The sequence below is a fragment of the Lissotriton helveticus genome, chromosome 10 (genome assembly GCF_964261635.1).
Source record: "Lissotriton helveticus chromosome 10, aLisHel1.1, whole genome shotgun sequence".
Taxonomy (NCBI): domain Eukaryota; kingdom Metazoa; phylum Chordata; class Amphibia; order Caudata; family Salamandridae; genus Lissotriton; species Lissotriton helveticus.
The window spans coordinates 57,251,498-57,271,241 of record NC_136071.1 but is presented as its reverse complement, the minus strand read 5'-3'; the positions used below and the strand labels follow the sequence as shown (position 1 = coordinate 57,271,241).

The 19,744-nt window shown below is 46.9% G+C and overlaps 1 protein-coding gene across 1 annotated transcript; it reads left to right on the top strand.

The window, feature by feature from the left end:
• The first annotated feature begins 11,126 nt into the window (after positions 1 to 11,126).
• Positions 11,127 to 12,077, top strand: LOC144783872 (olfactory receptor 1f45-like). The gene has a single exon (XM_078662617.1). It carries the CDS (start codon positions 11,127 to 11,129, stop codon positions 12,075 to 12,077), a length of 951 nt encoding a protein of 316 aa, XP_078518743.1.
• Positions 12,078 to 19,744: the final 7,667 nt, after the last annotated feature.

Sequence of the window (19,744 nt, the reverse complement as noted above, 5' to 3'; positions counted from 1 at the left end):
AGGCTCACCTAGCCATGTGACAGACAGACATGCCCGTCTTTGGGGTGCTAGAGGGTGTCAAAGTGACACCCCCTGCACCCTTGCTAAAATCGGTATTTACCGATTCTGTAATTACAGAATCGGTATTGCCCATTGATTCCTATGGGATTCAAGGCCCCTAGGAATCAATGGGCAATACCGATTCGGTATTTACAGATTCGGTAAATACCGAATCTTAACGATTCGGTATTTACAGAATCTGTAATACCTACATCTCCCCCCTTCATATTTACCGACTCTTAAATACCGAATCGGTAAAATTCGGTATTTAAGAGTCGGTAAATATGAATTACCTACATCTAGCCCTAAGTATTTTGTCCACATTGCTACCTACATGACATTGCCAGTCTGAGAGCTCTAAAAGGTCATTGGGATACACAATGTAGTTCTACAGTAAGGTCAGTAGATTCTACAATTAAAGGTCTAAAGGGGCTGATTTATAGTTTATTAGAATAGTGTTCTCCATTCTAAACATGATGAAGTATCCTGTCCACCACACCTATGGGCTGTCCACCCTTGGCTGCGGAGGAATCCTAGCTTTCCATTGACGGAGCCCCCATTATCTCCATTCATGGACAGCTTTCTTGGAAGGCCAATGAAGTAGAAGCCATCAAGGAGGTCTTTGCACTGCCTGCACAAATAAGGGTGGATGATGTGATGTCATATTTCTCATTTCATCATCACTAAGCTGGGAGGAACACAACAAAACAAATAACAACCACCACACCTAGGGACTAGTCCCTGGATGTAGGGGTAATTCGTTTTTTGTTTTTCAAAAACAAACTCCCACTTTGGGTATTTGTGTTCGAAAACCAAAAGCGTTGTTGAAGTTTGGTGGATGGCCATCAAAAACAGCAGTCTGTCCACTAAAATGTTTGCACCTTGACAGGAACTGCCATAACAGCAGTTCCTATCAAGTTAGAGAGGTCACTGCTGGGCCAATCAGGGGGGCAGAGCAAATGTCCTCTGCTACCCACATGAACAGAGTGTTGTCCGCTAAATTATAGTTCAAACCCTAAGAGCCACTGCTATTTTCTCTTCATTGATCCAAAGTGCTTTTCCCATCTCCATTGCAAAGTATATGCTGGATAGCTTCGTAGTCCATCAGAAGAAAATACACTGAATCCCATGCTATTATTTCAGATCTCAGGTTTCTATTTTAGCCCCTTCTCCAATCTTCGTCTTCTCCACATCTTCCGTCTTCTACCACAAACCTCACCCATGCCCGTGCATCCTCCTCTTGAAGCCAAGTTATGCAAGGCTCCAAGCACCAACCAGATTCCATCTTTTTGAATTCCCGGCTACCATGCCTTTTCTTTTCTTTCCCTTGTGCTTTGTACCTTACAGACATTACCTCCCTTCAATCACCACATTTTTCTTAAAGTTTGGTAATTTGATCCTCCATGGTACTACATTGCCACACACATAACTCTCAATTCCTCTTTGATGTATCCAAGGTTCTCTGCTCCATGTCCTTCCTCTTTACTCTGCCTGGTCATGGCAAGTCTCCTGCTTATCTTCTGAGGACCTTCCATCATGCACCCTATTCTCCCCTACAACTCACCTCAAAATGTTCTCCATCTTGTCTTGGGTAAATTCTCTGCACTTCATTTCCTTTCTGTTCCCAAAATGATGCTCTGCAGCTTCCCTGTACTTATTCTTCTCTTCTTCTCCTCACTGTCATTTTATGACACCCCTTGATGCCTAAATTGTAGTAACAAATGAGCAAAATCATTACAAACCTATGTATTTAAACTGCTACCATATTCTATGGTCCTGGGCACCCAGTAACCACCAAACTTGGCAAGCTTCAACCAGACTTGATCTTTTTCCCTTCTGGCTTCTAAGCTGGTAGGCTCTTTTGGGTTGTAGATGTGGTTATACAAGCGTTCAATTCCATATATGGTTTGGGATTGGTGTTCAATGTCTAAATGAGAATGGCAAGTTAGTCATTCACCACTATGCGCATATTCCCAACTTTGCTATCAACCTGGAGTCCAAAATTATGGTAGCATGAACTTTCACTTTTTCCTTGTCTTGTTTCCCCTTTATTTTCCTTTTATTTCAGTACACAAATACATATTCCACAGAAAACATGTCCCTTTAATTCCTTCTTTTGTTTGCTGCTGCACTCATATCTTCAAGAATGACAGCTTTGCACAGTGCACTCTTACTGCTGAACCACCTTTCAGCAATTCAGTCTACTTCTTAAATATGGTACCCCTAATGAAATGAAATGAAAATAAAATTTATAAAGCGCTACAGCTGCCCTCAGGCGTCCAGGCGCTGTGACTAAACAAGAGTGCCCTCAGATGAGCAAACAAAGATTCTGGTTACTGAAACAAAAAAGTTTTAAGCTGCTTCCGGAAACTAGTTAGGTTGGAATTGCTTCTCATGTGTAGAGGGAGGGTGTTCCATAGTCTTGATACATTATAAGAGAAGGAGCGTCCTCTTGCTCTGGCTTTAAAGATTCTAGGAGTCTTGGCCAGAGATGCAGACGAGGAACGAAGCGCCTTGTTGGGCAGATAAGGGGAAATCAAAGAACAGTTGATTTCTGGGCCCATTTTCCAGAGAGCCTGATGAGCGATGCACAAAGATTTAAACTTTACTCTGTCCCTGACAGGCTGCCAGTGCAACGTTCTTAACCCAGCTTTTATTGTTCTTCGTGGGACTCCAAGTAGCGCACGAGCAGCACAATTTTGGGTGCGCTGAAGTTTTTGTAGGGTGTAGTCCGGTGCTCCAAGATAAATGGCGTTGTTAAAATCCAGGCGGGATTGAACGAGGCCCTGTATAATTATCTGCTTGGCCTCAAATGGAAGAAGGGGAAGATTTTTTTTAATCACCCTAAGGAGGCCGAAGCAGGTGGCCGCCACCTTGGTGGCCTGTGTATTGAAGCTCAGCGACTTATCTAGCCATACCCCCAGACTTTTGATTTTATCTCTGGGGGCAGGGGCCGCCCCCATGCTCGCGGGCCATAGCAGCTCCAAGGTGGAAGGGGCCGCCGGGCCCAAAAGCATGAGCTCGGTCTTATCGTCGTTGAGCTTCAGACATGAGCTCATCATCCAGCTCCTCACCTCCTCCAAACACACTGCTAAGTTGGGCGGTGATTGGAGGCCACTCTTCTGCCCAAGGGAGACCACCAGCTGGGTGTCGTCCACATAGGTAACGATGTTAATACCATGCGGACGAACAATCCCAGCCAGCGGCCTCATGTATGCATTGAAGAGCGTAGGGCTCAATGATGAACCCTGAGGAACTCCACACCCCAGAGGCCTGCTCGATAAAACGGATGTGCCGTCAAAGACCTGGAAGGTTTTATCAGATAAAAAAGACTTGAACCACACCAGGGCTCTCCTAGGTCGGCGAGACGGTTCATCAGAATTTTATGATGGACCGTGTCAAAAGCGGCACTCAGATCGAGGAGGATCACTGCCACTGACCCCCCCCCCCGATCCAGGATCCGTCTCGCCTCCTCAGTCACAGCCAATAAAGCAGTCTCTGTCCCATGTTTTGGGCGAAAGCCCGTCTGGGAAGCATCGAGGAGATGATTTTCCTCGAGAAACTTCATCAGGATGGTATTAATGTGCTTCTCCAGGATCTTAGATGCCCATGGGAGCAGAGAAATCGGGCGGTAATTACTAGGGTTAGCTGGGTCAAGGGCAGGTTTTTTTAGCAAGGCCCGTACCATTGCATGCTTCCATGCCACAGGTACCATCCCACTCAACATGGAGGAGTTCAACAACTCCATGAGAGTAGGCAGAATGGTTTCACTGGCCAACCCCAGCGAGCCCGGAGGAGCAGGGTCACACGGTGAGCCAGACTTTATTTGTTGTGCTAGAGACTCCAATGTTTCCAAATTCAACAATGGAAAAGAATCTAGCTTATTATGAGGGGGAGTTACTGTATCCAGGACTGAGTCAGAGCGTTGAGTGGGTGATTCAATGGCTGGATCTGGGAAGGAAAGATACATTTTGTTAACTTTTTGAAAGAAAAAGTCAACCAGCTCGTTACATCTAGACGGGGAATTACTATTGTCTGCCGCGAGCGGGGGGGGTTAATAGAATTAACTATCCGGTATATTTCTTTCGGCTTAGATTTAGCCATTGTTATTTTATCGTTATAGTAGGCTGCCTGTGAGGTTTGTATTGCAAGTTTATAGTTCTTAATAGCGTCCCTGTAGGTGGTTTTGTCAATAAAATTGTAGGTCATGCGCCATTTCCTCTCTAGTCTCTTGCAAGAGCGCTTTTTGTCCCTAAGTTCTTCTGTGTACCACGGTGCTGATTTACTCTGCCTCTTTGACCCAGATAGGTATGAGGTGAGAACCAAATCTAGAGAGGTGGTGATCCAGTCGTTATATTTGTTATTATTTGCCATTGGGTCATGGGAGAGTAGAGGTCTAGTGGTGCTAAGAGCCTTCATCCAAATATCTACAGAGAGTTTGGACCAGTTTCGGATTTTCCGAGATGTAAAAATGGATGGAGGAAGTTTATTCGTGGTCCAAATGAAGGCTATCAAAAAGTGATCCGACCATGGTAGGCAGCTAATAGTGCCCACTTTAAGTTGATCGCTATTACTAAAAATCGGGTCTAAGAGATTATCTTTTTCATGCGTTGGAGAGGGAACTAATTGCTCTAATTGAATGGCGGCCAAACTCGACATCAACTCTAGTGCTGTGGGGTCTGACAGGTTATCGAAATGAACATTAAAATCTCCAAGTAAAGTAAAATTTGAGGGAGAAGTAACCAATTGGGAGGCCACCGACAAGAGAGAGGTGTTAAATTGTCCGATAGTTCCAGGAGGACGATAGATAAGAATACCCGTGAAGCTGGTGTTAGGGGAAAACTCGATCACAAAAAGGAAAACTCTCGCAATCCTCAATCTCCTCCATCAAGCAGCGGCATAGATAGCTCTCTTTATAAATGATCGCAAGGCCACCACCTCTGCCCTGAGGTCGGTCTACCCGCGCTATCTGGTAACCAGGAATAATAGCCTGTACCAGATCCGGCTGAGAGTCTTGATTTAGCCAAGTCTCGGTTAAAAAGATCACATCCGGTGTATGTTCATCTAGGAGCAAGGAGATTTCTAGACAGTGCTTAGCTAAAGACCTGCAGTTAAGCAGAAACATGGAGTAATCCTTTACCTCAGGCCTGACGGTGGTAGTGGTAATTAGCTCAGTTTTACAGTACGTGCAGCAGCGAGGGATCTCCAGTGGATATATAGAGTGGCCACAGCTAGATAACATAGATGGGCGAAGCTGATGCAGGAGGCTCGAGCTGTATGACCGCCTATATCCCACAAAACGACCAGGGGAAGTGGCCCCTGGTCCCGGTCGGTCGCGGACGGGCGCAGACGGGCTTGCCTTTGGCGCACCTTCGTCGCGCCGCCGTCGTCCCCGCTGCGCCCGCCCGCTGCGCGGACGGGGGACCATATCCCTATATCCGGTTTGAGGAGGGCATGAGGGGGCCAGCAGCTGCAGCGCCACCCTTCCCTCACCCAAGATGGCCGCTGGAACCCTTTCTCCCCGAGCGTTACGAGATGGCAATGTGCGCTGGGAATCGGGGTTCGAGGGGGCCTAGAAGTGTGCAAAGTAAGTTCTCAATCAACTACGCAGTGCACGTTATACAAATTAATAAAAATACAGTTTAAAACAGATTTTGTTTAAAACGAGCAACAGAGCCCCCGGCTTCCGCCTCAGGGGAGAGACACTAAGAAAGTCAGCGCGCTGCGCTGTCGGCCTAATTAAATACTCTGGGAGGGCGGGAGGCGGGCAGCAGCTGCAGCGCCACCCTTCCCTCACCCAAGATGGCCGCTGGAACCCTTTCTCCCCGAGCGTCACGAGATGGCAATGTGCGCTGGGAATCGGGGTTCGAGGGGGCCTAGAAGTGTGCAAAGTAAGTTCTCAATCAACTACGCAGTGCACGTTATACAAATTAATAAAAATACAGTTTAAAACAGCTTTTGTTTAAAACGAGCAACAGAGCCCCCGGCTTCCGCCTCAGGGGAGAGACACTAAGAAAGTCAGCGCGCTGCGCTGTCGGCCTAATTAAATACTCTGGGGGGGGGGCGGGAGGCGGCCAGCAGCTGCAGCGCCACCCTTCCCTCACCCAAGATGGCGGCTGGAACCCTTTCTCCCCGAGCGTCACGAGATGGCAATGTGCGCTGGGAAACGGGGTTCGAGGGGGCCTAGAAGTGTGCAAAGTAAGTTCTCAATCAACTACGCAGTGCACGTTATACAAATTAATAAAAATACAGTTTAAAACAGCTTTTGTTTAAAACAAGCAACAGAGCCCCCGGCTTCCGCCTCAGGGGAGAGACACTAAGAAAGTCAGCGCGCTGCGCTGTCGGCCTAATTAAATACTCTGGGAGGGCGGGAGGCGGCCAGCAGCTGCAGCGCCACCCTTCCCTCACCCAAGATGGCCGCTGGAACCCTTTCTCCCCGAGGGTCACGAGATGGCAATGTGCACTGGGAAACAGGGTTCAAGGGGGCCTAGAGGTGTGCAAAGTAAGTTCTCAATCAACTACGCAGTGCACGTTATACAAATTAATAAAAATACAGTTTAAAACAGCTTTTGTTTAAAACGAGCAACAGAGCCCCCGGCTTCCGCCTCAGGGGAGAGACACTAAGAAAGTGAACTTCTTATAGTTCTAGACTTTGTGCAAACCATCTCCATAGCCCTTTGCCACCATTTTACAAGCTTTCTCTTGGTGGCACCTTGCCCAATGACTATAATTCCAGCGCACAACATGAACTAGAAATTGAGGGTAATATTTTCTGTAGCATGTACTATGGTCTTGACTTGTGGTTGAACAAATAGCAATTCCCCACCATCTATCTGAGTTTTTGAAGTGTCCTGACAGTTAAAGAAGCTTGTGGATAGCCAATCAGAGAGACCCAGTCCAGGAGATTCCTGACTGCAGAGAATGACCACACACAGCACAGTGAGTATTGAAATATGAGTTTGACACCTAGTAGCCTAACTATCTTTGAATGTAGGAAGGAGGGTCGGTCACTAACTAGGACTGCCCAAACCCTATACCCAACCACTTGAAAAAGTGGTGGAAAGCCCAGGGCAATATGGATGCCCTATGTGTCAGTAAGGATAATGAAGTGAAGAACTCCTAAGAGGTTGGAAAAGCAAACAAAAAGCTAGCACTAATGAAATGGCATAGCCTTTCAACTTTTATAGTTTATTACAGTTTCGTTCTGACATCACAATGTCTGCTGCTGGAGCCAATAGTGCAGAGGCAGGACATAGAACATATTTAAAGTTGCAGTAGAAAAAATGAAAACAAAACCTAGCTTTTCCCTCTTCTGCTCTGTTTTTCTGTGTGAGCAGTGATACAAAGAAAGGAACTATTTGAGGCAACATGTTTTTATTTTGCACACTTTAGCAAAATATACGAAATATTAACCTCTTCTACACGTTCTGAGCCACAGTGTTTTTAACTAACTTGTAGTGAACAAATTCTCATACCTTTTTGCTACAAATATCGAATGGCTCTTTGGTGTGTTTAATTTTATGCAAGATATTTAATGTTTGCAAACATCCTGTATGAAATTGGGTTGTTTTTTGACTGGGGTGAGAGCCGTAGAGAGGCAGAAACTCCAATACTTGTCAGGGTGAGGTACGAGCTCACCCTAAATTAACCTGTCTCCAACCCTCTTGTAGCTTGGCACAGAGCAATCAGACTTAACTTAGAGATAAGGTATAAAGTATTTGTGCAAACCTTCAAACACCGATAAAGTAGAAGCACCACACCACAAGGGTCCCACATCAAGTTAGAAAGAATAGAGTACTTTTTAATTAATAAAATAGACCCCAATGACAAATATCAAATCAGTAGAACCACAAAAATGCAATTGTAAAGATTTTAGTGAAAATAGCACCAAAAAGTTCAAAGTTTCAACTGCTGGAACTGGGACTGAGGCGGAAATTCAGGTAGACCACAATGGAGAGCAGTACATCCACAGGGCCCCGATTTGGGCTGTCTAAACAGAGTACCTTAAATACTGGTTTGCAGAGAATTGTGAGTATCTACGTCGAAGATGTGTCGCACAGCCGTAGTGATGCATCAGTTTCAAGGTGCAGCTAGGCTGCGATGTGAGGCCCTGTGCTGTTGTCAAGGATCCTGTTGATGAGAGCTTCCAATGCAAAGACTGGCATCGAGGATGCGTCACACAGTTGGGGCGATGCATTGGTTCTGAGGAGCTGCGGGCTGCAGACAATGAGTGATGCTAGGGCCTGCACGGAGCAGGCATTTTGCAGCGGCAGTTTCAAAGAGGGTGCGCGCTGCAGCAGCGATGCAGGTTTTTGCGACGGGGTCCATCCACTTAGCAACAGGGATGCATCACTCCTACTCGTGATAGCGCCATGCAGCAGAGGAGATGCGTTGGTTCTGCTGGATCAACAGGGATTGGTAGAGCACCTAAGCCCACTTAGGCCCACTTAGGATGGCATTTATTGGCAGCATAGACTCACAGATGGCAAAGTCCAGGAGCAGGTGCAAGGTTGTTGAAAGCCTGTTGCTTCTCTGAGACTTCGAATCAGGAGGCCAGCCAACTGGCCCCTGGAGTCACTCTGGGGTTCTGGCTTCAAGAGAAGCAGGTCCAGTCCTTCTCACCCAGGCAAAAGGGTAGCAGGCAGCAAGTCAGCACAACACAGCAGCAGTCCTTCAGATAAGAATTCCAGCAGAGTGGCAGTCCTTTCAGCAGCACAGCAGACCTTCTTCCCCGCTATGTATCCACAAGTCCAGAAGTGTACTGAAGAACTGGTGTCTGAGGTCCAGTATTTTTACACAGTTAAAGTGGGGAGAAGCTTAAAGAGGCATGCCTTTGAAATGCACAGGTGCCCTGCCTTCCTGTCCCTGGCTCCATACTAACTACAGCAGGTATGCAGCCCTTTGTTTGTAGGTCAGACACAGCAAATTCAAGCATAAGTAGGAATGTGCCTAGCTCTTCCCTTCCATTCTGACAGTGATGGCCCATCCAGGCACACCTAAGCTCCCTATTATGCGTTGCTGTCTAGGCAGAATACACAAAGCCCAACTGTTAACTACACCCAATCATGTCACCCAGAGATAGGCTGCAAGCACAGAATCGCTATGGCAGGAAAATGACAAGAAATCTATGTTAAAAACAATACAAAATATGCTATGGTACAAAATATAAATGGTTTAAAATTGTTTTCTGTCAGTCCACTGTGCACTTTGAGCTGTAGTAGAAGATATATAGGTGGTGTGGGATACCATGCTTTGTCTTGTCTTTTGCCTTTCCCCTTTTCTCAGACCTAAAATTGCAAAAGTAGCATCTGCTCGCCCATGCAGATTCTGCAGTTGAATCAGCTATCCTCCTTCTCCCATTAAAGCAGTTGCCAGCCATTGCTGCTTATCACATAATGTGAGTACAGACTGCATGGTACACAATGCTGGAGGGCACAAGGCTCTTCCTTCAAACTTCATCTTTTCTTCTCAAGTCACATCTATAACTTTTTGAGTCCCTTAATGCAGCATAAACTGCTATGCAAGCAATTAAAATACCATCACAAAGATCTGTTGGTCAGTGTTAATGGGTGACTGCATGCCACGTGGTCAATGTGCATTGGGTCCTGAAGATCTACATGAATGGGTATTGATTTGTCTGTTGGTCTATGTGGATGAATGGCTGTGTATAGCCAGTCAATAGTTTCTTTCCAGTGCAAACACTTTACTGGGGTAAACCCATACCCTGAGAGCCCAAGCAAAAATAGCTACTATACAGCCACTGTTGGGTGATGGTAACGTTTGTGACTGTACTTGCTGTGCTAATCTACAGAACTCTTGGATGCCCTAAAGTGTCTAGCATTTTATAAATGGTTCAGGATTGGAGTAAATTGCTTTCAATGGGATGGGATGGGATGGGATGGGATAGGATGGGGTACGTTGGGATGGGATGAAATGGGAAGTGATGGGATGGGACAGGGTGCAATTGGATGCAGAACTTGACCTTCAAATTTAATAATTTAATTCTCAGAGTGTGTTTTCTATTCTGGGAGAACATGCACAATATGGTACAATCAATAACTTAATAAAGAAAAGACAGTTAATAGCGCCATCAAAAAAATTGATAGGAAAAGTCAAGTATTAAAAAATGTCACAAAACGAAAAAAAATAGATCAATCAGAAAGTTCAACAATGGGCTAAATCTGTTTTTGGTGTTCGAAAGTACAGCAATCTTGGCAATATCACATCATTAGCAGGCACATGCATCAAAGGATTTTCCGATCGCAACCGGTGCGATCTCAAAAATCGGCCGTTTGTGATTGCAAAATCCTCTTTTGGAATGCATGAAGGTTCAAGGCCCTCGCAATTTAAGAATTCACTAATATTTGCGAATTCTCAAATTACGATTGCATTTAAGGAATCGCATTTTACGATTCCTTAAATGCAATGCATGAAACATTTAAAAATTGCGATTTCGCAATTAAGGGGAGCAAATTACCATGAGGTTGAACCTCATGGTAATTTGCGAAAACCTTGAAAAATGCAGTTTTGTGTCATGTTTCTTGTTGTGCCCACACATGCCCTAAGGGCATGTGTGTGCACAACATATGTGCACAGATTGATTTCAGGGGTGTTACGGGGTGTCCTTTGGACACCCCTGCACCCTTGAAATCGCATTTTCAATTTGCGATTCGCTAATTGCTAATCGCAAATTGAGAATTTCTTCCCATTCATTCCTATGGGCCTCTAGGCCCATAGGAATGAATGGGGAGGTATTCCTTAATTGCGACTCGCAAATTGCGAGTCGCAATTAAGGAATAATAAGAAATTGCAAATTTTAAAGCAATATCTCGATGCATTGCATTTTGCAATTCCTTTATTGCGATTCCTTATTTTTCAGAATTAAGGAATCGCAAAATGCAATATTGATGCATGTGCCTGTTAATGTTTTATGACTGCATTCGAGAAAATAATTGTTTTTTAATGTATACCTGATTTCAAAAACAGGAGGAGAAATTCAGTTTCAAGGTGAGCATATAAATAATTATTGGAAGATGTACATCTCAATCATGTGTGTTTTACTTTTTCTGTTTCCTTAGATCGTTGTAATGGCACAGGAGACATGGCAGAACCAGTCTATTGTGACAGAATTTCTTATTGTGGGCCTTTCCGATGGCCAGGATTCAAACTACAGCCTCTTCATTGTCTTCCTTGTGGTCTACCTCATCACTGCCCTGGGAAATTTGACCATCATCACACTAATCGTGACAGACCATCGGCTGCACAGCCCAATGTATTTTTTCCTAGCCAACTTGGCAGTCATTGACATCATCTTCTCCTCTGTCACTGTCCCCAAGTTACTTGACAATTTAATTGACAGCAAAAAACCTATTTCCTTTGCTGGTTGCATCACCCAACTTTATTTTTTTCAGTACTTTGTTGTTGCAGAGTGTTACCTGTTAGCGGTCATGGCTTATGACCGCTATGTGGCCATCTGCTTTCCTCTCAACTACACCATCACCATGAACAGAAACGTGCGTATTCGCCTTGTGGTTACCTGCTGGATCTGTGGCTTTGTTAACTCTCTTATGCAGGCTGTGTCTGTTTCAGAACTTACCTTCTGTAGATCCAATATAGTGAACCACTTCTTCTGTGATGTCACCCCTCTCTTTAAGATCTCCTGCTCAGACACACGCCTAGCAGAAGCCATCTTCTTGATGGTGGTGGTGTTGGCAGGGATGTTCCCTCTGACTTTCATTGTAGTGTCCTACATCCGTATCATCTTTGCTATCACGAAGGTGAGCTCATCCAAGGGCAGACGGAAAACGTTCTCCACCTGCGGATCTCACTTCATCGTGGTGGCCCTGTACTACGGCAGTGGAATCTTCAGCTACATCTGGCCTTCCTCCACGATAGCCATGAGTAAGGATGTGAAGGTGGTAGCCGTTTTGTACACCATCTTCACTCCCATGCTCAACCCGATCATCTACAGCCTCAGGAACCGGGAGGTGAAGGCAGCCATGAGAAGACTCTTGAGTCAAAATAAGGACTATAGGTAATAGACATTGGAAAATCAGCTGGAATTTGTTGGGAACAATTTGGGTTGATTTTCCTTAGACAGACATAAAAAAGGATAGAATGGCTTGCAATACAAAGCATAGGGATGGTTGTATATATATATCGCTGCAAATTCAGTTCAGAAACCATGCATTTTCAGATACAGTCCATGAATTCAGACCTTTTTACAAGACATGTATTTTCAAAAGTGAAGCATGCATTATTGAGATTATGGACAGCTAATATTTACTCTGGTTTTTTTTTTGTGTTTTTTTTTAGAGACCTTTATTGAGCAGATCACATAAGACATTCCTCGCCTACAACCCCACAGGGCCGGCCAACAGTAAAATCAGTAATGTAGACACATTTTTATACACAGCCCAGACCGTCAACCCGGGGGTACGGTGGCGTTGCATAATGTACAACTGTGAGATCCTGAAGGATAATGAGGGATAAGGAAGGTCATATTTTCAGTTTAATGCATAGCACATGGTCGATGTGTGTAGGTCCCTAGAAAGAAACAAACTAAGAACATCCCCCCCATTAACTTGGTCGACACGTTACACAACTGTAAGGTTCAGAACAGTTCAGGTGCACATGTACGGTAACTAAATTAGTATATGTGCTAGGAATCAGGTCGCGTCTTGCATGTCCAGTGAGCCAGACCGCGTGGTCAGCGGGGGCTCACAGATGTTCCCCCTATATTCGTTCCACCTGGACCATATTTCCACCCATTTGCGAGGACAGCCTCGTGAGACATACACCGTTTTCTCCTGCAGCATGGACCAGTCCATGTCACATTTCCAGTCTCTCAGTTTCGGCGGGTTGGGATCACCCCACAGTCTGGCAATGTTGCGTTTAGCCATCATCAGCCCAAGCGTGACCCAAAGCCTCCCCTTATGTGACAGGTCAGTTGGTTCCCAAATGTTGAGCAGACATCTTTTTGCCTCCAGCCGTAGTTCTACCTCCCACACCTCTTGCATGCAGCGGACCACCCTCCCCCAGTACAGTTGAATCTTTGGACACCCCCAAAGGATATGGAAGAAGGTACTCTCTGCACCACAACTCCTCCTGCAGAGTCCGTCCCCACCCCTTCCCATTCTCTGCAGCTTTGCACCTGAAATGTAAATCCTGTGAAGTATCTTCAACTGAATTAGGCGCATTCGGGCTGATATTGCTACTTCCCGGGGGGACGCCAGAGCATAGGTCCACTCCTCCTCATCAATTTCTAACCCATCAGCCACCCACTTCTCTTTTAGAGGAAGGAGTATGTCGGGGGAGTTATTAAGTAATTTTTTGTACGTGAGGGATATAGCGTGTTCCGGAATTAGGCCATCTAACAGCCTGTCTTCAAGAGGTGAGCATACAGGTAGTGTAGTGCCTGGTGGAATGTTTGCCTGGAGCGAGTGTCGCAACTGTAAGTATCGAAAGTATTCGGTATGTGCCAGTTCGTAGGTTGCCTGCATGTGCTCGAATGTGTGTACACCCTTGGGTCCCCAGACGTCTCTGATTTGTGAGATCCCAATCAGGTCCCAATTCCGGAATCCCTTAGTTTGGCCCAGGTTGCCTAATTTGCCCGAGGCCCATAGCGGCGTGGCCATGGTGAGGACCCCGGACCAGCCAAGTTTTTTTGGGCTATGTGCCATATCTGTACCGAATGCTGCGTAGGTCCAGTGAAGTGATGTTTACCCCCTTTGGAGTAGAGTGCGATTTCGTAGTCCCCCCCCGGGAGTTGCCATCTGTCCATCCCATAGGCCGGATCATTACCGTCCCCATAGGTCCCTTGATTAATAGCTGAGAGATGAGCCACCCAGTAGTACTTCCGAATGTCGGGTAGGGCTATGCCTCCGTCATACCACCCCAGTGTGAGTTTTTGCAAGGCAATACGAGGGGCGCCCGCCCAGAGGAGGGTACGTTGAGCGGCGTCAACAGCCTTGAAGTAGGCGTCAGGCACTAGGTCAGGGTAGTTTTGGAGGGCATACAGGAACCTGGGTAGCGCCATCATTTTGAATAAGGCGGCCCGGCCTAGCAATGACAATGGCAGATCCTGCCAAGATTGGGCGTCTCGCTGGAGACGCCGAAGGGGAGGTAGAAGATTACGCTCATAGGATAGGGCTTTGTCCGTGGAGACGAACACTCCCAGGTATTTGAAGCCCTCCTCAACCACTGTGATGGGACAAGTGGCAGGAAGCCTCGGTGACTCCCCTCTGAGGACATAAAGGTAGGATTTGCTCCAGTTGACTTTGAAGCCGGAGTTGCGACCAAAGTTGGCGAGGATGTCCAGCGCAGCGATGATTGATCGTCGTGGCTTGGAGAGGTATAAAAGAATGTCGTCAGCGTATAGGGACATTTTATCTTCCCATCCCTCCGCCCACTCTATTCCGCGAAGGTATACGTCCTGTCTAATCCAGGCAGCCAAAGGTTCAAGGGAGAGGGCGAACAGGAGAGGGGAGAGAGGGCAGCCCTGTCTAGTGCCCCATTCCAAAGTGAAGATCTCCGATACTCTATTATTCACTAGGACCTGTCCCAGCAGTTCCGAATAGAGGAGACGAACCCATGACGAGAATCGGGGTCCGAAGCCCAGCTTACGCAGGACGGCGAACATGTACGGCCATTCTAGGGTGTCGAACGCCATAGTAGCGTCCAGGGAGACCACCACCGCGTCCTCCGTCAGTCTATGGCGCTGGCCAAGCACCCCGTGTAGGCGACGGATATTGAGGGCCGTATTCCGGTGTGGCATAAATCCTGACTGGTCAGGATGAACCAGCGTACTAAGTACTGGTTTGAGCCTATTGGCAAGTGCCTTCGCCAGTATTTTCGGCTCAGCGTTTAGGAGCGAGATCGGTCTGTATGAGGCACAGTGTTCAGCCGGCTTCCCCTCCTTCGGGATTGCCACTATAGTGGCGATGCGCTGGTCGCGCGGCAATATTCCCTTCTCTCTACTTGTCTCAAACATGGCTTTAAGGTGCTTACTGACTGTATCTGGTTTGATCTTGTAGAGTTCTATCGGGAGGCCGTTAGGACCCATTGCCTTCCCAGGCCGGAGTTCCATTATCGCCCGCTGTAGTTCGGTCTCTGTGAGGGGGCTATCAATGGACTCTCGATCTTCATCAGATAGACACGGCATTCGGATATCAGCAAGGAGGGCAATAGAGTCTTCCTCTGGTCGGTCAGACACCCTTGTATAGACCTGTTTATAGTGTCTAGCAAACTCCTCCACTATCTCACGAGGCTCTGTGAGAATCACTCCGGATTGCGCATGAATTAATGGGACTATCTTCTTGGCTTGCTGTTTTTTATCTAACCAGGCGATGAGCTTCCCAGCTTTGTCACCCTGGTCGTACAATCTACCCATTCTGTGTCTAGCCACCGTCTGGGCCTCCAGGGAGACCAGCTCTCTGTATTCTGCCAATTTAACCTGCCACTTGTGCCTAATCGACCTGGCCCCCTTTTCAAGAGCTTCAGCTTCCAGTGCCGCAAGGTCCGCCTCAACTGTAGTGACCTGACATTGCCGTTCCCGTTTTTTTCCCGCGATGGCTGAAAGCGCCTCCCCTCTAATCACCGTTTTGAATGCCTCCCATACCGTGACAGGGGAGTCTACCGATCCCAAGTTCTCTTCAAAGTAATTGGAGATGGAAGTGTCAAGTTTCCCCCGCGTGTCTTCGTTCTTTAGGTGCCAGGGGTTTATTGGCGATACACACCCCTCCCTCCTGGTCCCGAACGTAATATGTGTAGTAATAGGGGAATGGTCCGAAATGCCCCTGGGTAATAGCGTGGCCTCCCGTATTATAGTGTGGTGCTGCAGGACGGTGAGGATATAGTCAATCCGAGAGAAGGTATGATGTGGCCCTGAGAAGAAGGTGAATTGGCTATGTGTGGGATGAAGGTGACGCCAAACGTCGGTGAGTCCAAAGGCCTCAAGAAAGTCAGCCAACCAGAGGCGCCCTTGGGGAAGATCCCTGGGGGGCTGTCTATCAAGGAGCCCCGATACTACAGAATTGAAGTCCCCGCCTAGGACCAATTGACCTTCGGGAAGGGAGAGCAGCAATTTGCCCAGGTCTGTAAAGGCCTGGGCTTGTAATCCCGGCGGGATGTATGTCGAAAGCAGGTTAAGCGTGTACCCCTCCCAGCGTCCTGTGACCACCGTGAAACGGCCTTGTGGGTCTACCTTAGACCTGTCAATGTGGAAGGGCAGCGAGCGGCGCATATGTATCCCCACCCCCCTGGAACCTGATGTGAAGCCCGAGTGCGAGGCGAGAGTATAGCCCCACCTGTTAAGTGCGTGACATGTGTTACCCAGTAGGTGGGTTTCTTGCAACATTACTATGTCCGGTTGGTGTCTTTTAAGAAATTGAAGAACTATAGTGCTTGAGCCTGTCCCCAAGTCCATTGACATTCCAGCTCATGATTCTCAAGCTCTTTTCCCAATGCCTAGCCATAACCCTTGCTTTGTAAACCATTCCAACCGTGCATCACTGAACTGCTAATGACTTCATATCTCAATATATCGTTCGACCATAACAAACCCCCAACTCCCCGTCCCTCCCCGGATCCCCGCCAGTGGTCACCACCCGACCTGGAACCCCCCCGACATGCTCTAACATTACAGACAGCCATATGCGATTCCGACAGTCCCTTTGGTCTCCACCCTCCCTGGACCCCAACCATCCCGCCCACCTCTGCAATAACAAAATCCCCCCTCCCTGCCCCCTGCTCCGTGGGTTTCAAACTACCCACCACCCCAATTAGCAGAGCGCCTGTCGCCCAACCCGACCCCGGTGATAAGCCGAGGAACTTCTAGCTCGGGAAACACGTGGCCAGCTCCGTCCCGGCCGCCCCCCGGCAGTGTCCCAGGTCCTTCAGTCCCTCAGGCCTCGGGTATGCAAGCAAAGTAAGGGAACCCGGCCCTCAATACCTGGGCCGGCCCCAATCCGCCCCTTCTGAGCACCCAGTCGTACCAACAAACACACTTTATACATTACTGTTCGGTGTTCTGCAAGTCCTGTGTGCTTCGTTTCATCGTGCTGTGTTTTCTCCGGGTGAGTCCCAACGGGGACTGTTAGACCTCGAGCGCCAGGATCGTTGACTTTGCCCCCCCGCTTCAGCTCCCTCCGTTGCCGATCCCGGAGAGGGTTGTCCATTGTCTCTCCACTGTCCGCCATTTTGGCGAGAGGTGACCACAATATTTACTCTGTTAATGCTCCAGCATTTAAGGCCTTGCTTTACTGATACTGACTTTGTCAACTTGAGTGGTACTTAACCCCTTACACGCTGATGACAAGGTCAGCTCGTCATGAGGTACACCTCTCGTACGCTGATGATGAGCTGAGCTCGTCATGAACCGCGGGATTCCGCGATTCTCAGCGCACAGCGGGAAAACCCGCCGTTCGCATGTAGTAAATGATCGTAATATTTTGATTATGTAATTGAAACGTTATAGACCATGAATGACCTACGCCAGTCTTTTCAGACATGGGGCCTAATTACGAGTCTGGCTGTCTGAGGACCGCCAGACTCGCAGGGCAATGTGTTGGTGGTCCAGCCGCCACCTCAGCAGTGGCCCGACTGCCCCATTACAACTTTGGTGTTCGAACTGCCATGGGACCACTGCAGCCGCCAGGGAACTGCCACTCACTTTTGGTGGTGTGCTGTTAATGAGGCCACAATATTCTTGGAGGGACCACCATGATCCCACTAAGCATACCCGATTTTCCTCTCCACCGGTGGTGCCATGGAGGTTCCTAGCAGCCCACTGTGGCTCCTCCGCATGGGAAAGAATACAGGAGAGGACATGTTGTGCCTCCCTGTGTGCATAAACCCCAGTTCCTGCACAGCATGGATGTTTGAGTACATGCCGTGCAGGAAACTTGTTGTGCGGTCCCATTGTGGTGCCTGTTTTCCAAAGCACAGCAATGGGACTGCCATGCTGCCCCCAGCAGACCACTTTAAACTTGTAATCTGGCATGCATCGGCGACCTTCGGGAGTGCAGGAGTGTGGAGTGGTGTACCGCCTGCTCCTGCCCCGTTGAAAGTCATATTCAGGCCCTTACTGTGTACCCTCGTTTTTAACTATCCCTATGAGCTATGGTTTCTATCTTTCTTTCTCCATTACTCTTCCCCAAAAATATGTTCTATCCTTTACTCTTGTGTTTTACTTTTCCTTATACAGTGTACTCCGCCTATTCCCTAGCCACTAAGCTGTACAGTAGTATCTGTACCTTAACTTATAACAGTACCTCTACTCCCACCCTTAGACTAGCAAATCTACCACTATTATACCCTGGTTTCTCAACATTCTGCACCCTAATACTTCTATCTGTGTATATCATTTGCTATTTCACTCTACCTATACCCATGTTTCTTTATGTACTGCCTATACCTTTGCACTTCCATCCCTGCCTTTATTCTACTGCCTCCAACATTACGTATACCCTTGTACCTCTCTCACTACATTAACACGGCTATACTGGCATATTCTCTTATACCTCAGCTCTTATCTATAGCCTAATACCACTTCAAGTATGTATACCATAGTATCTCAACCTCTGATGACACATCTTCCACTACCTATTGACTTGTAAACCTACCCTGACTATACTCCTGTACAACTACCCAAACATGTCCCCTAGTACTACCCCTTCATATGACAAAATACCTCACCCCTGCCTATATCTAGTACCTGTAGCCCTACCATTTCCAAATACCTCTTCCCCTTACCAACAACCCACAACCTCTTCCCACCTATTGACCAGTAGCTTTTACCCATTTAACTCTTTACCTATATCCGTTTACCTCTACCTCCACCTATGCCCTAGTATTGAACTCTTACCTATGCCTCTTCTTTCTTGCCTGTTCCATTGATCCTGCCGCCTTTTCTCCTTACCTGACTACTTGTACCATTTCTTTCCTACTTTTCTTTTTAAATTTCTTCACATATTTCATAGAAAAGAGATTGCTTGTTTGGGATTATAGAAAATGAATTCACCAACCAGGACGGGGGGCTGGGTGTTTTATTTTCGAATTTTGTTCCAATGAGTTATAGTTCAGATATGTAGTCAAACAAGACCTCATTTAGTGAGCATGTAGCATACATCTTATCATAAATGGTACTTCCTTGGGGTATTTCATAAACTTACCTATGGAAACATGCCCAATTTGCGGGAAACTAGGCACATTGTTGAGCTTACTTCAGAATCTTTTTTTGTTTTAAATAATAATTTATCTGGTATGTTTTTCTTCCTTTATCTGGAGGGTGTGGTTTTTATTACATGCAGTATGTACTGTCTGTGCTAAAAACTGTAATACTCGCAATTGCAATATGTGCGGTAAGAGGATTTACCACATGTATCAAAATTCATTGGCCAACACATAAAGGAGGACCATAGTCAGTTAAGGCTCAGAGTCCCTGTGGTTCTGAACAAAGTATAGTCTGGTCCCGGTTCATGTTTCTATGTTAGGACCCAGAACAGAGCTTGAATGAGTTCACCAGTAAGGGACTGATATGGGTTACCTGTTAACATTGTGAAAAATATGTGGATTTGGACTGTGCAAAGTTCAACATTTTGCTCTCACAACCTTTGTGAAGTTCTGTGAAACACTTGGCGACTTCATGCATGCATTTCCCATTGTTTGATGTAAGTGAAAATGTTCTTGGAATGCAGAAAATATT

Coding starts and splice junctions, on each gene's coding strand:
- LOC144783872 (XM_078662617.1), top strand. CDS start 11,127: ATGGCACAGGAGACATGGCAGAACCAGTCTATTGTGACAGAATTTCTT.